At 33.4% G+C, this 17,745-nt stretch overlaps 1 protein-coding gene across 1 annotated transcript; it reads right to left on the minus strand.

The window, feature by feature from the left end:
* Window positions 1-1,728: 1,728 nt before the first annotated feature.
* On the minus strand, window positions 1,729-14,253 carry LOC107799536 (uncharacterized). The gene is made up of 9 exons (XM_075257236.1): window positions 13,832-14,253; window positions 12,540-12,601; window positions 8,893-8,947; window positions 8,558-8,656; window positions 8,259-8,345; window positions 7,985-8,101; window positions 6,710-6,802; window positions 2,952-2,982; window positions 1,729-2,202 (listed from the first exon to the last, which is right to left on the minus strand). The coding sequence occupies exons 1-9, from the start codon at window positions 13,925-13,927 to the stop codon at window positions 2,018-2,020; spliced, it is 825 nt and encodes a 274-aa protein (XP_075113337.1). The 5' UTR covers window positions 13,928-14,253; the 3' UTR covers window positions 1,729-2,017.
* Between the last annotated feature and the right edge of the window lie 3,492 nt (window positions 14,254-17,745).

Genomic DNA, 17,745 nt, shown 5'->3' on the forward strand with positions numbered 1-17,745 from the left:
CATGTTAGATGATAGAATAGTAATCCTAGAATAAATCAGTAAAATTGACAATCCCGGGATTAATACAACATATCAAACAGTCAATAAAAAATAATATTAGGATAACTAATCCCAACATAACTTATCTTCAAACCAAACAATTATAAGTTTGTCAACTAAATCATAACTTCTCCTTTTTATGCAGCCGAATAAACTCAATATCTCGGTTAATTGAGGAATAAAACAAGAAAACAAAAGTGTATACATAATAGAAAAAGAATATATAGCTGCTAATTAACTAAGTAAACCATAACCATTTATTACCATTTATCATACAATCATTTAACTATACCTAATCCTAAACTATTTTGAGGTCAACTATAAAGACTCATTTATATGCATTATGCTCTATTCAGAACAATTTCATTTCAATATAAAATATTGTATCTTTTAATTCAAATTAAGGATGCTATAAAACTAGAACTTCTCTAAGTCTCACACGTATCCTTACATACAAATCTCAAGCTAGATTTAAAAATGACAGGCTTAAAAAAAAAAATCCAACCTTCATTTGTATGGTAGCACATAATTTGCACAATAACAAGATAAAGGACATTCTTGGTAGCAACTGTCTTTAGGGTCAGAAAAGCAAGAAAAGAAGAATGTTGGGGACAGTAAGTATTTTTATAGTGAATTATTGATTAAGCCTCAAATGATTTTGCTTTATCTATCATCATTGTGCTTGTTCTTTTTTAATCTTTTACTTTAATTATAAGCTTCTTAGAAGCACCTTTAATCTCTTTCTTTCGAAACTTCAGTGCCAGGCAAAGAATTTTCCAAATATTTAGAATAGCATAACGTGTAAAGTTGTTATCATGGGAGCAGGAGATCACAGGTTCAAGTAATGGAAATAGCCTTTTTCAGAAATACAGGATAAGGCGGCATACATAGACTCTTATAGTCCGACCCTTCCTCGGACCTCACGCATAACGAAAGCTTAGTGCACCGGGCTGCCTTTTATTTGAACCTACCAGCCATTTGGTGGTAAAAGTAGTCCTAAAAGGTTAGGCCACACCAAAACCTTTGTACCCTTGTTATGATGTTTGTTGCAGTACAAAGAGGGGAAAATGTAGTGGTGGTAGTTAAAGTGTGACTTTGTATTTCCATATGGTACTATTGATAAAATGCACTATGCCCAACATAAGAACATGAAATCCTTTTCAAAATGCATTTGTGAATGTCCCAATGTTTTTTGCAATATCACATGTTTGAATCCCAGTGGATCTTATCTAGTTGAAGACAATTCAAGGGCAACCATAGTTGGTGCCACTTAACAGAGAGTTCAGTGACTTTCTATAATACTCTAGCACAGTGAGCGATTTTTACGTTATAAAAAAATATAGTGCCATAAAGTAAAAGTTGGATGACTATCCATGAACCATCCCGAAATGAAATGTGCGTTTAAGTGGCACGAGTTCAGGCCCAACCATAGTCACCTCCAGTAGTTCCTCATTCTATATATGGTCCCAAAAGTGACGGTAAAAAAAAACATCACTCTCAGTTCCTGTAATTCAACTATGTATAATTTTTACAATCTAGATTACCTTATTTACATTCTGTATAAACAGATTATCCAAGCAAACTGGGGCAAGAACTCATGAACTATGTGCACAACTGAGCAACCAGATCAATTGGTTGTCTTAGTTTGCTATGAGAAGCAAATGCTTTATCAAATCCAATCCAAGAACATGATAAAGGGTTCTTTAGTACTAAGAAGTAGACAAAGGGTACATTAAGGAAACTATTTCCCGAGTTTATTACACTTGCTAGCTCGTGGCAATCCAAGACTCGGTAGACTTAAAAAGTAGCCTAAACAAACTAAAGAATTCACTTCTATCCAAACTACATGGATTTGTATAATCTGCCTGTACAAATGAAGACTATGAAATGCATCACCAAAAGGATGCCAAAACCATCAAGAAGAAATAACACCTATAGCAGTAGCATGAGTATCAAATTTACAAAGATAAGATGGGTCCTATTTCTCATGATTGTCTTGAGCAGAATCTATCTTGATTATAAGCGGCTGGCCGAGATGGGCAGTAGGATCAGCCACCGTTGGTAGCTCTGGCGATGGCAATATGTCATCAATGTCTTCATTTTCAGCCAATGCTTTTTCTAAAGCAGCCTTGGCAACTCTTGTGACACAAATTATTAAAAACACTGCAATACATGCAAACAAGGTTATTCTTGGGGATATTGAAACACTATGTTCAAATGTGTTGGCATTTCATCGACAAGCAATATCACTCTATCCTAACAACATTTGCAAATACATTACCAACGTAATTCTTAAGTATATGTTAATATTGAGAGACACTTTCACAATGGAACAAGCTAGGGGAGCAACCTCTATCCTAACATCATTGTCAAATAGTCTAAACAGGTAATACTTTTCTGGTAAAGAACTCAACAGGTAATACTTAAGTACACAACTATATATTAATATTCCGAGAGACTTTCACGACAGAAAAGCTGGAGGGAGCAAAAGATGTTTGGTGTGAAAATATTTTGGCAAGGATGAATAGTTTTAGAATAGCTGTAGCTACGAATAGTACTTTTTGGGGATAAATAGTTATGTATATGCTATACTTGAGTGTCAGTCTTTTGTTTGACAAATTAGGTTATGCTAAATGCTAACAGCATCACAAGAGAGTATGCTCAATTTTTAAGAGAGTTATGAGCTAAACTCATTAAGCATTTTCTCAAATTAATTAAGTTGGAGTCAAATTAAAAGTTCACATTATGCAAGGTTTCAAGTTAAAGAGCCTCTCAGTAAAAAGGATTTGACTCGTGATCTTCACTTTCTAACAACATAAGAACATCTTTTTTTACAGTGATTTTGCATATAAAGATCTTTTTTGTTCAGTTACAAAAAAATAAAAGCAATTTATAAAGTATTAGAGACTCACCAGAGACCAATAGGCCCAATATGATCATAGCCTGGCCACAAAGAAAACAAAAAGAAAAAGCAGCTGTCAAAAAATCTATAGAAACAAACAAGGATATGGAATATTTGGTCCTCAATATCATCCAGAAACCTAAAATATGGAAAATAGTTATAAAAAAAATAAAAATAAAAAAATTAAAAGGGATAGGTCCAGTTCTTTTAAACTGATCGGTTGGTTTAGCCTGCATGATGAAAGTGGAGCTAATACAATCATCCATTTTATGGATCAGGGTCCATTGCAAAGTAGGGCTACAACGATTACTAGGGCTGATAAATAGTGGATTGGGCTAAATTTGCATACCTAGAAAAAATTACATACTTATGAAGGTTTCATTACTAGTTGCCGACAACGGACTTGTTTTTCGCATTTACGTAATATGTTTTCTTTTTCTTTTTGATCAAGTATTTATAGGCATTCATGTGATCTATTTATTCATTTTGAAAAAATAAAACATGCACCCACTAAAGAATTAGTAACTGTAGGTTAGAGTTCAATTAGTGAGGTGGAGTAATACGTTCAGCTGAACATATATTATGCAATATACTTGTTGCCTTCATATGAAAATACATAATTGGTGAATGTTACGACAAATGTAGAGTGGACATCCATATGCAAGAAACTATTAGGACGAATTCAATTTTTGAGTGAGTTCCGTCAGTGTATTATACACTATCAAGTCACCTTTATCTGTTGTCGCAGGTAGCTTGTCTTATTTACAAGATTATACCACATTTTAAGGAGGCTTACCAATATCCTTTGGATGACCTAATAGTATGAAAAAATCATTACGTTGATGGTGTATAACTTAAACTCTTTTTGGAACACTGACCAATGAATGAAAAAAGAATTCAAAAATAAGGCCAAAATGTTATTTGAATAAACAATATGAATGTAGAAAATGAGCACTTGTCTAACAATGCTCACTTGAAGCTCAGAAGCACTAAATAAACCGCTTGTCCATTTTGTAGAATAAGCCTAAAAATGGTAACTAAACTCGGCATATTACTAAGCCAATCCATGCAAGTTTGGCCAATTTAAGAAGCAATTAACTTCTCTCCGGAAGTAGTTTTGACTTTTCTTTTTACCAAAAATACTCTTAACAAAATATAATATATACCAAAATAACCTTACTTATCTTAAACTTAATACTTAGGATATTAATGTACAAGTACTTCTTATTTTTAGGATAGCTTTCTAATATATAGTGAATTCAGGGGTAACTGCTTTTATATTTGTTGAATAATTTTTAAAATCATTTTAAAAGAATTAAAGTAGTTTTCATTTTTATTTTCATATTTTGCCTAAATAAAATGAAAAGATTTAATTATTGTCTTTAATAATAAATTTTTGAGATTATTTATTTACTATACTATCAACTATTAAGTAAATCTCTTCATGTCCTTATTCGTAATTTGATACTTAAAAGCACTTTTTGAAAAGCTTGGTCAAACACAAATTATTATTCAAAAGTGTTTTTCAGATTGATTAGCCAAAGACAAATTGCTTCTCTCCAAAAATACTTTTTCCAAACGCACTTTTGCAAAAGGCACTTTTCAAAGAAGCTGATTTTTCCAGCTTGGCCAAACAGGCTACTAGTCTGAATCCCACATAGTTGTTATACTTTAAATGGATCTTTTACTTTAATCTATTCTGTTACTCCCTCGAGTTCAATTCTTACTTTCCTTTAAATATGTTAAAAAGGGATGTCATATTTCTTTATTTAAAAAGTCCTTAATTCTAACATTCCCATTTTACCCTTGATGATACACTCTTATAGAAATGACGTGGCATGCTTAAGATCACAAGGTTCAAAGTACTCCCTCCGTTCCAATTTATGTGAACCTGTTTGACTTGGCACGGAGTTTAAGAAAAAATGAAGACTTTTGGAATTTGTGATCCTAAACAAGTCAGAAAGGGGTCCAGAGTATTTGTGTGGTTATAAAAGTTTCTCATTAAGGGTAAACTTGAAAATTTAAGCTAAATTGTTTCTAAATTTAGAAAGGGGTCATTCTTTTTGGAACGGACCAAAAAAAAAATAGGTTCACATAAACTGTAACGTAGGGAGTATATTTTTGGTATGTTATACATCTTTAGCTTAAGACGACATTCAAAAAGTTTCTTTACATTTTTAAAATTCATGCTCAATCAAACTAAGACACATAGAATTAAATTTAGGGAGTATTAGCTAAAGTAGCATGTAATCCGGGATAGAGACAAATTTATCCATGTGATTTTACGTCTATCCCATCCTATTTAGCACCTTCAATCACCACACTGTCACATACCTAAGAATCGGCGCATTTGAAGATCTACTAGGATGGCCAAATCACCTCAAATGACATTCTTTTATTTTATCTTTTGTGTGCTACTTGCATTCTCTACTAAATGTGATAATTTCTTATCTGGTCTAATTTTGTATAACTGTATATCAACCTTAATATTCGCATGTCTACAACAATCATTAAACTACTATAACAGAATACAACTTGTTTCCACTCTCATCTCAATGATTGTGCAAGAAATTGTTCGATTTAGTATAAATTGCCTATACATAATCACTGATTTTACACTAATAGCCCGTTTGGCCAAGCTGCAAAAATCAGCTTATTTTGAGAAGTGTTTTTTTTCAAAAGTACTTTTGGTGAGAAGCAGTTTGTGTTTGGCTAATTAGTTTGAAAAGCACTTCTGAGTAGCAATTAGTGTTTGGCCAAGCTTTAAAAAACTGCTTCTAAGTGTATTTTTCTCAAAAGTGCTTCTCAAAAAAGTGCTTTTGGAGAGAAGCTACTTTTTTCTGCTTCTCCAAAACTGCTTCTGCTTCTCCTCAAAAGCACTTTTTTTCCTTCCAGAAGCTTGGCCAAACACCTCAAATTGATCAAAAAAAAAAGCACTTTTGGCCAAAAATAAGCTTGGCCAAACAGGCTATAACTAATGTTACCTAGTACATAGATCACTCCAATTCGTGGAACGATAATGAGTTTCACAATTAGCTACCCACTTTGGATTTTCAATTTCTTAGCAAGCATTCATTAGTTTATCAGTAACCGTATAATAAAATCTTATGTCTCCATAACTTCACAAAAATAGTCAAGTGGTACTCACATTTTACCACTTCCAACAAGACATAGTATGTCGAGAGTGTTGTGTCATTATCAACTATTGGTTAGATGGGCAAAGAAAATCACATCCATCCAACCAAATCCTTTGGAAACTACTTCATAAATGACTTGATGGTAGTTTGGAATTTAAATACGCATACAACCTTGGTCGCTTATTTTAATTTTCCCTTGTCCCCCAAAGGTTTCTTTTTCCAGCTTGTGCACGACCAATTTACTAGTAACCTTGTTAGCTCCTATCTCCCACCAATACAGGTACCGAATAACTCTTACCACCAAGACTTAGGTAGATAGGAATAGTTCACCGAATTCGCCTCTACAAGGATTTGAACCTTGGTTCCAAGGTCGTCACTCCAACTCTTTGATTGCTAGAACACCCTTGGGGGTTCCTTGCCCCAAAAGTTTATCCTGGTGTGGTAGCAAAAAAAAAATACCAAAATTCCTTACGTTAACTAATCATTTGTCCTATATGACTGCAGAATACTACTATTCACTTTGAGGCACAAAAGACCAGTTTCCAATATATGAACATGACTAAATTACTATTAGGCATTAGCACAGGATTTGTTAAATGTTATATAGCACAGATAACCACTTAGCTCTTACCCAGCGGGTTTTCGAAAATTCACCCCATCCATGAGTAACATCAGAAATATCTTTCAGAGTTGTGCCGACATACACCAGGGCAAAAGTTATTGGCTGCAAGGAAAAGAAATAGATTCATCAGTATAATATGGAAAAGATTAACTCATAACTAAAGGACCAGTTTCCTAACATATCAACCAGTAATCAAAGCGACATGGCTGAGAAAGGATGCCTGGTGGAATTTCAAGAGTTATTGAAAAGATCAAGGCATTCAGTTGATCCTACTATACCAAAAATGGATTTTTGGTCAAGGTCATTTCACATGGATAGCATCTGCACCGAGTTAAACACAGAAACCAATGGAAAACCCTCTCCCAAGAGGAAGGACTAAGGATGTCCCCGCATATAATATAAAGGGGTTGTATAGAGCCATCCAATTCAAACCTGGCACATATGCATGCAACCTTTACGTCATAGCCAAATTTGCTAATATCCCATTTTACATGGGTCGTTACAGGTCATCACCAGAGGCGTATGCATGTTGACGGATATGGGTTCACGTGAACCATACTCCTCTCCCTAAACCATGTATAACAATGGTATATTTCTTCAGAATTATTTAAATATATGTGCGTGAACCCATGCTCGAAGACTCTTATGATGCAATTATTATTGGGTGCACCTCTACAAGTGAAATTGGCGGTTCAATTTCCACTCTGAACGGTTTTATTTTCGGCATGGAGTATAGATATATATATATGTGTGAAAATTACTAAAATTTCAAAAAGAATATAATTTTGAACCTATAATTTCAAAAGTGTAGTGGGTTCATGATAAAAGACTAAAGTTAAACCCGTCAAATGTAAATTCTAGATCCACCTCTTCACTACAGTGCACCCACCCTCTTGAAATCCCGGATCCGCCTCTAGTCATCACGGTTTAGGTTTTTGGTGGCTGTATAACTTGGTTTCTCTAAATCTAGTGCTAAACATTTGCTTTTAAACAATACCCTCATTGAATTTATTCCGGCAGGGATGGGGTGAGGTTGCCCACTCCATTCCACTAACTCTTTTGACATTGCATTCGAGAAACCACTTTGTTCTGAATCAAGCTAGGAAAGACACCTCTTTACAAGGACATGAAAATAGTTCTTGTAAAAAGACATCAACGACACACCACGACCATATCTATATCACATGGCAAGCCATGAAAGAGACTTTGACCTAGAGGCAACTGGGAGGGGGGTGTATAGGTAGGTAGGTAGGTATATATATAGAGAGAGAGAGTAAAACTTACCATCATTCCCAACCATGAAGCCAACATGTATTCCCAAATTGAAACTGGTGTCACCGATAAAAGGTAGTTCAACATATTAAATGGAAGCAGAGGAACAAGCCGGAGCAGCAAAACAATCTGTCAAATCAGAGTAAATCAATTTGCATCCTTACTTCTGCTCTTTCTGGAAATTAATATCCACATTACTGACACACTTCTTAGCCAAAATGACAATCTGAAGATGTCATGACTATTAAAAGGACCTTTTCAAGCATTTCATGAAAGACACACAAACCTTAAAGCCAGATTTCCGAATTGCAATTGCAACTGCACGAAACTGTGGATAATCCTTCAACTTGGAAATGACAAATGACCTCCCAATCTGTCGAAATGTCAGTCAAAATGTCAAAATGTCCTGAAAAATCTACGGCCTTGAACCTCAGGTAGTCCATTTTTTGTTATACCACTAAAGTACCAATCAGAGCTCATTGAAATGGACTATGGGTGAAATCATGTTGTTCTAAGCAATACCTCAAGTGAATACATTTCTAACTGCACCAACAAAATATCCCTCTCCGGAACAGAAGAACTCACCGTTCTACCGAGAAGAAATGCTGCGGCAGCACCAATGGTAGCACCAATAGAATCAGCAATAAAACCCACAGGCAAGCCAAATAGATAACCACCACCTAGCTGAAAACAGGAGCCATGTAGAGTTCAGATTCAAATTATAACATCTAGATCCATTAAATTATTACTTTGTGACATGAAGTAATTAGCCAAATATCATTGATAACTAAGTCCATGATCCATGAGAAGCAGAGACAGATTGGTCAATATGTGCTATAAAACAATTTTGAACATCTGACTAAAGAAATTGGGGGTTGGGAGGGGCACATGACTTAAACAACAAACACCATAAATTTTACCGTAAGAACTGATGCTGGAACTGCCAATACCGTTAGAGGAATGTATGCAACAGCCCTGTAAGACAGAAAACAACATGACCAAAAGAACAGCAGCATAAATCTCCAGTGTTGATTGCAATATCCTATCTATAGGGGCATTTTGGACCAAAAAAAAATATAATAACTAATGCAAAATGAGAAGAGCGGTATCCCAAAGGTGTTTGCGTTATGATTAAAGTGTGAATGGAAAAACCCACCAGGAAGATTACTCATGACAACGTGGAAGGGCATTTGGGGATACACACTAATTTAAGATTTTCAGCACTTATTCTGCTTCAGCTAGGCATAAAGGGCTTAAACAACAGATAGGCAGCAGGGGTCTTTATAGTGCTTTAAGGTAGCAACCAATTTTTTATTTGGTGACTCTTTTTCTCTGAAACAACGAATAGCAGCTCCCATGTTTCAGCAGTTGCGGCAACATTATTTCGGGGTTTTTGGGAGGCGAAACAAGCTGCTCATAGCTAAGCTTCAAAGGAAATCAAAGCTCAAAACGTTACACAACCCCTATGCCATGGATTTCTTAGATTGAGCAAGAATCTCCAAGAACACCAAAAATCTTCAAGTTAAGGTAACTTCAACAAGGTAAATTCTTAACTTTTTCAATTATAATGATGGAATAAGTATTATTAGTGTGTTCTTGAGCTTGAAACACTATTTAATTTATGGATTAAGCTAACCTAGAGTCTTGAGTTTAAGGAATTGCAGGGTTAGTTGAAGGAGAAGATAATATGATTTGGGCTAAGTAATGAGTTGAGTAATGACTTCAAGGACATAAGTAATTCCATGTGTTGAATTTATAAACTCGAAGTTTGTAATTTATTAAGAGACCGAAGTTGGATGGTTTGTAGCCAATTTGTGAGCCCAGAATGAGTTTTATGAGAATTATTTGGTCAAGTACAGATAGAACTCATACATATGTGTAGATTGAATTGTATTGAACGTTTGGGATGTAGTGGACCATTTGAGAAGTTGCTAATTGTGCGAGAGGCCAAGGTATGGTAAGACTTGACCTTCTAAATGTGATGTTCCAACTTTCATGCTTTCAAAGTATTTGATAAAATTCATAAACGAACATTTTGTCATCAAGTGCTTGTGGGAATGAAAGGGTACTTGATTCACCATCTTTTACAGAAAGCTTGAATGATAACCACGCGACCTTATGTTAAATGTTGAAATGATATGTTCTAATGCATATGCCACTTTAAATTGCCATGAATAATGAATGTCGCATGTGTTAAGAATTAATGTACTTACTTGAAAGCCTTAAAATGTTTTCATGCCCATTATGGTTCATTTGATTTAAAATTATTATGTGATGCCATTTGGCTAGTTATTGTGTGTTGTTATGACATGTGAAGGCTACAAGCCTTGAGGTGACCCAAAAAGAGAGGGCCAGGCTAACGTGAGAATACATTGATGACCACAAGCCTTGAGGTGACCCAAGTGGAGGGTCAAGCCAATGTAAGAAGGTAAAAGTTTAATGTCCATAAGCCTAGAGGTGGCATGAAAGGAGGGTCGGGCTAATGTACATGAAAAGATAAAGCCCCCACAGTAATGCGTTTACGTTTTACCTGTCTTTATGATGATAAATGTTTATGACAAATGAAATGTGTTAAATGAATATTCTTGAACATTATTTCATGAGTTTACTTCAATGTTTTACGTCATGTTTTCATAAAGGCGTATCCCAACATTTCGGCTTGTCGATGATACATACTGGCATTATATTCAGGTCATTCAAGGCTACCCATTTACCTTTCTTGTTTCAGATATTGGTACGGTCGAGGAGGGTACTACATTCTAGAGTTTAGCATCCTCCTTCCACAGATTTTGGTGAGCCACACCCCTACTCCGGTGTTGGCTAGGTTGTGCTTATCATTCTTTGTCACGAGGTATTTCCCTAGGAGTCATAAGTATTCTTTTGTTACTCTAGCGGCTCATGACTAGAGTGGTCATATGTATTCTTTTGTTACTCTGGCGGCTCACAACTAAACTAGACATATGTATTCTTTTGTGACCTAGCGGCTCACTACTAGACTAGTCATATTTATGCATTTTTTACTCTAGCGCCTCACAACTAGACTAGACTTGTGGGACCTATTCTTTTGGTATGTATATATGTCGACATTCCCAAGATGTAGAACTTTATGATTCATGCGGATAGCATGGCCTTATGTGGAACTATGTGTTTACTGTTTTCGATTTATAATTGTTAAAGCATCTAGGTGATGGTACGGGGGTGCCCAAATCCCCATATGTATATACTTTTCATGAATTATGTTATAGTGTTGATTCTTCTCAGCAGATATGGGTAGCCCTATGGCGGTCACGGTTTCTCTTTGAATTAGGGGCGTGACATAAAGTAAGAAAATTTATTTCATCCAGATGAGGAAAAACCCTTATATAATTTTCTTTTTAGTTAAATCTAGGGAAAGACCTTGTATAAACAACAAAAAGATCATGTTCTATACAAAAGCAATGCTTAGAAAAATATTCAGCAATCACCAATAATTGTAGGAACACCCTGCAAATATTGGATATGATGAAAAGATCTTGAAATGGATTGATGAGTTCCCTATCAGATGCAAGATAATCACAGTACTTGTCCTTCTAATTAGAACAAGAATTAGCATGCATCCAAATTTTACAAGGTTTTCCAAGGGGCAACTTCCTTGAATCATCTAGGAATGAATATCTTTTTACCTTTTACCTTGATTTTTCCTTTTTGGAGAAAAACACAAACACATCAGCAGGGTTGCACAAAAAAGTAACTTCCTGATAGTACCCAACAATAATAACAATGTCTAACATAATGCTTTTAATCCATGCATTCACATTTCACAATGTGTACAGAGAACAGTGTGAGGAGCCTAAGCAACATAAACAATATCAGCCCTTTAACTCAACGCCAAACGGATGACAATAGGACAGTAATAAATGAGGATGAGCATTGAAAGAACAAAACTGAACTTCTATAATGTCTAAACAAAGGACGAGCTTCACGTTAATAAGGAGACAAATTAAGGGAGGACCCTATAAGATTTGCTCCCCCCCCCCCCCAAAACCCCCCCAACCACAAAAAAGGAACAAAAACATAGCCCAACTATGCGACGGTTGGATCGGGGATATACCAGACTCTACATGTTCCATGTTCTTAGAGCACTCACATACAGCTGAACATAATGCCTACAGGGCAATAGTACTAATCACTATTTTTTTATAACTGAGAAATCCCTGAGGGCCAGCGACGCATGGTTCGAGACTACCCTTCTCCACTTAAATACCAGGCTTTTGTCTGCGGTAGGGTTCAAACCATGACTTGCGCCTAAACCTTACATCAAAAGCTACCCTGTTATCACTAGACCAAAGCCCTGGGGGCTACTTTCTCGATTTATAACTATACTATTTATGTCCCCCGCATGGCCATTCTATGAAGTGCGCCAATTTTGACTGCTTTGGAATACCCTTGCAAATTAACAAGAATACCTCAATTTTGCATGCATATCTGTTCCCACCTTGTCAAATAACTCAAATCACTCAACTTAATCAAATGTAGGGAATGATTTAACATGATCACATTAAATATTTATGTATAAAAAGCAACTTACAGAACAAGAGGACCCCAAGGACCAAGATCTTGCTCAATCCATATCAAGAAATTTTTCAGCATCTGCACAAAAAAAGTAAAATAAAAAAATGCAACTTCACAGCCCCATGGAGAGATAAATAACTTGAGTCGACGAGGCCCCATAGACGTGTTTCTAAGCTATCCTTATCATGCACCAGAAGTATCCAGCTTATCGATAGAATTTCACAGAAACGACAACCAAAAAGTGAGCTCCACTCGATTATTCATCCATCTAAAAATTATTCTTGAAGTTAGGATCCAAGAATCCAGTCCTATCACAAAAGTATTCAGGAGTCACATCATGTGGATCACACGTTATGAACGCATATGATAGGATAACACAGTCAACCCCAACACATTATGAACGTTTATCATATATGATCAGGTAATACAATCAATTCAACTTGGAATGCACTGGTAAGTCGACATGAATTGCACACAGCAATGACTCTAATGGACGTCCAACTACACCTTTGTCCTTCAGACTGTGGAATAAGCTCTCGTGTTTTCCTCACAGCTCGAGTAAAACATATCTATGAAAGAAGCTAATAGCATTTGCCTAGAACCAAACACCATCCCAAGCCAAAGATAATAAACCCAGAGGTGAGAGAAGATAAAAACTTGCCAACACAACCTCTCTACTTGAAACGATCCATGCAACCAAGTAAATCACACTCAGACAAGGATGATCATCTTAACAAAACAGCAAAAAGACCACCTCAAACCCAAATTAGTTTGGGTTGGCCATATGAATGTTCTATATCCATTCCACTCAATTTGGGCTTGTTTCATTTCAAATATTTAATAATTCATAAATTAAGTTATTCTCTAAATCTCACACTAATACCCTACACTGACATACAAATCTCTGGCAAAACTAAAAGACTCTTAGCAAATCAATAACGAATTTGCAAAATGTAAAAAAGCAAATTGGGAACAAATGAATCAATCCTCCTCCATAAATAGTCTATACACAAATGTCAATTGCAGATACTTTCACATCCCTAACAAAAGTCAGAAATCAAGAATAACCAAGCAATGTAAGCGTTACTAAAGAAAAACCCAGATCAAGAAATCGTCTCTCAACCAAAAGGGGTGAATAATTTTATAAGAAAAAATAATAATAAAAGGAAAACCCAGGTGAGTCAAAATGAAGAATTACCAAAGAAATGAATTTGTTACCAAAAACCCAGATCAAATTAATCATTTTATCAACCAAAAGGAGTTTAAAATAAAATAAAAATAAGAAAACCCAAATGATAAAAATGGAACCTTTTCAACAGGGAGAGTGAAACAAGCGGTGGCAATGGCAGCAATAAGGAGGAGAAGGAAGGTGAATTTGAGAAAGGAAGACCAATGAAAAGCCATTGATAATCTCTTGCGCCAACGCGGCCTACACTCCTCTTCGTCTTGTTCCTCTGGAGAAGTTGCTTGCTTCAAACACAAGCGCGGCCTCAAATTCAATCCTCCTAAATTAGCCAGATTGAATGACTGGATATAGATATTATAATCAAACACACCTAAATTATTGATAATGCCTCATTTCACATTAGCAAACAAGAATAGTAATTTTGATGTTGCTGTTTCAGGTCTCGTGGATCTATATTTTTTAAGCTAAGAGAAGCTTCTTCGCGTTTGACAGGTTTTGTTTTAGCTTCTCTGCTTTCCTTTTTTGCTATTTTTGGCGTAACGTAGTGAAACTACTCCAAACTCTCGTGTACTTTGCTATATTTACACTTTTCTCTAGCAAATACTAAGAAGGAAAAAAAAAAAGTAATTTGATTATTATTTGAAGGTGTTACTAATTGAGAAATTACATATTATTTAATTATAATTTGTCAAAAAATGAAATTTAAATATTTTAAGTTATAATATGTTGATTTATATAATATTTTTATGTAATTAATTATGAATATGAAATGAAGGGGAGCCTTGGATTAATGTTAAAGTTGTCTCCGTTATAGGTCACGAGTTTAAGTTGTGAAAGCAGTCATTAATCCTTGGATTAGGTTAGGCTGTCTACACCATACCCCTTTGGGTGCGGCCCTTCTCCGGACCCTTCGGAAAATGTGAAATACCTTGTGCACCGGGCTGCATATATGAATATATAAATTTTATTTTTAGAAAGTTGAAGAATTGATACTTAATTTTACATAGATTTTTTAACTCTCGTACTTCAAATTATTGTTCCTTGGAATAAAATTATGGAAAAAAATAAAGTGGTTCGATATGATTATTAGACATGTCATTTTATGATCTTCTCAAGGAAAATTTTGGATTTTACATGAACTATTCTGATACATTTACAAACTCGTTACTTATTTTATGTTGTTGTAAATTTTCAATTCCACCTTTTCAATTATTTTACACAATTGTAATGATTTAACTAAGTAATCATCTTGAGATCAACTTGAAATTGATCAAAAGTATGGAAGGCTTGATATTTTTTCAACTAGTCTAACTTATTAAACATTTTGTATTTTGGTTACACTTTTTTAAAAGAAAAAAAAAACTAAAAGAATTGTATCAAGAAAATAAAATTGCAAATTTCAGCAAAGCTCTGAGGTTATTTGAATTCGAAAATTTGAAAACAAACATCAATTTGAAACTTTTGGAAGGAAAAAAACTAAACCAACTCATATGTGGGGAAATATGTTTTTGATTTTGACAAAGAGATGTAGTATTAGACATTCATGGGGTATCTTTTTCCTCAAAGTACCCGTTAAAAATGATATGGGGGGTCAAATAGTTTATTTTAATTTAACTATCACTCAAGCTAAGTAATTTGATTTGCATTATGGGATAGATTCTGTTCTATTTCATGAATGATCTTTTTTTCCTTTTAGCTTTTGACTTATGTAATGTAATTCACTCGCATGTAAACTATCGTATAATCAAAATTATACTAGTACTTTATTATTTTATCAAAGAGATAATAACTTTGTTAGTCCATCAATAATTAGTAAACTAGAGAATTTGGCCGCGCTTCGCGAGGTTATATAAAAGAATCATAATAAATTTTATGATTTTATAATAAAACTAAATTCAGTCTAATCAAATAAACAACTAAAAAGATAGAAATATAATATAAGAAGTCATGGTCTACTCTTGAGATAACCCCTAGAGTAAAAATTACAAAGAATCATCCTCAAGGTTGATTACATACATATGTGTGTGCGGATGTTTTTCAAATATTTTTTCCTAGTTTATAATATTTTACTTTTTAGAACTGCGGTTAATTATTTAAATTGTACAATGGTTAGTTTACTTTGTCGTTTAATAGACATACATATTTATCTAGATAAATATATCCTGGCGAAATAATTTTTCTTCTACCCATTTGATATATGTATTGTTTAAATCCTTAACTAGTATTAGTACCCGTGCGGATGCGCGAACACTAATTATGTCAAATATTTAAGTTATTTGAATTGTATGTAAATAATCTTAAAATTTATACTTTCTCAGTAAGTATAGATAATTATTGGATATTAACTACATGAAAAAAATTAACCATTTCTTCTATTTTTCTTTTTTGATATCATTCTTGCCGGTGTCATTGGATCCTAAAAATAGTCAGGAAGCAAAATAATAAGTCATATTTATCAATTATTGAGACAATGAATGACTCTTTGGATGAGACTTAACTCTTTTACTACTACTTGAACTCTTATTTGGTGTGTTGATATCTCTTAAAAAATATTTCTTTCTTAAATTTTAGTTTCTAAAACATTATTTTTCAATAGTAATTATTTTTATAATAATGTAATTGAAAATATTATTCTTAATTCAAAACTCATTTTAGTTGGCTATCTAAAAATATAAAAAATTCTTTAGGTAGTGATTTTTTTTACTCCATTTTGATATTTGACATTAACCATATTAAATATCTGAGTTATTTGAATTATATGTAAATAACCTTAACATTTAAACCTTCTAAATAATTATGGATAATTGTCAGATATTAATTAAGAAACAGTACATGAAAAAAAAATAACATTTTCTTCATTCTCGTAGTGATAATTTTATTTTTACAATATTCTTTTAGGTGTAATTGGACCCTAAAAATAGCCACAAAGTGAAATAATAACTCATATTTATGGCAAAGCACAAAGGTTAACACGATATAAACGATTCTTTGATTACGACATGACTCTAATACTACGACTTGAACTCTTATTTGGTATGATTTTATCTTTCAAAAACTATTTCTATTTTGAAATTTCCATTTCTAAAACTTTATATATTTTAATAATGATTATCTTTATAATGATGCAAGTGAAGATATTATCTTTAATTTAAAATTTACTTTAATCGGCTATCTAAAAATTTAAATGATTCTTTGGCCTGATTTATTTCAGTATGACTCCACATTAAGTTTATCAATATCTCTAGCCCCAGAATTTGAATTTTTAATACCCTATATATACAAAAGTTTTGTTCTTTGAATCATTAAATGTTAAATTAGTTGATTATTATTATAAAATATTGCATATATTGTCTTAAAATTGTCAAGTAGTTTATTTTTCGATACCATACTTGGCTTAACCTCAATGCAAACTACTCAAATTGCATTCCAATTCAAATTCGAATATCATATCAGTTTGTTAGTAATAGAGAATTTTTTAAAAACGACACATAATGTAAATTAAAAAAAAATATTTTAAGATATCGTTATATTATAATCTATGTATTTGAGTTGAAACGAAAATATTTAAAATCGATGAGATTAACTTTCAAATATTTTTTACTCAACAAAGATGAAACATAAGAAGAAATTTGCTGTCATTTTTTATTTCTAGTTTTAACATTTTTTAATATTTATTTCTTTTATCTTATTTTTATGTCATTATTTCTTTTGTTACAAAAAATTATTTTATTTTATTATAAAAGGATAAATTTTAATAAAAATTGTCTACATATGAACTTTCATTATATTTTTAGTCTAAATAAACAACCAAAAAGAGAGAAATATAATTTAAGAAGTCATGGTCTACTCTTGAGATAACCCCTAGAGCAAAAATTACAAAGAATCATCCTCAAGGTTGATTATATATATATGTGCGTGCGCGCATTTTTTAATATTTATTTCTTTTATCTTATTTTTATGTCATTATTTCTTTTGTTACAAAAAATTATTTTATTTTATTATAAAAGGATAAATTTTAATAAAAATTGTCTACATA

This window comes from Nicotiana tabacum, chromosome 7 (genome assembly GCF_000715075.1).
Source record: "Nicotiana tabacum cultivar K326 chromosome 7, ASM71507v2, whole genome shotgun sequence".
Classification (NCBI taxonomy): Eukaryota; Viridiplantae; Streptophyta; class Magnoliopsida; order Solanales; family Solanaceae; genus Nicotiana; species Nicotiana tabacum.

What these genes read in the sequence shown, in the direction of transcription:
- LOC107799536 (XM_075257236.1), bottom strand. Translation starts at nt 13,927, where the DNA reads ATGGCTTTTCATTGGTCTTCCTTTCTCAAATTCACCTTCCTTCTCCTC. An exon ending in CTTCATGGTTGGGAATGATG is followed by an intron (nt 6,803 to 7,984) that starts GTAAGTTTTACT and finishes TTTTCCTTGCAG; the next exon opens with CCAATAACTTTTGCCCTGGT. An exon ending in ATTGGGCCTATTGGTCTCTG is followed by an intron (nt 2,203 to 2,951) that starts GTGAGTCTCTAA and finishes CATGTATTGCAG; the next exon opens with TGTTTTTAATAATTTGTGTC.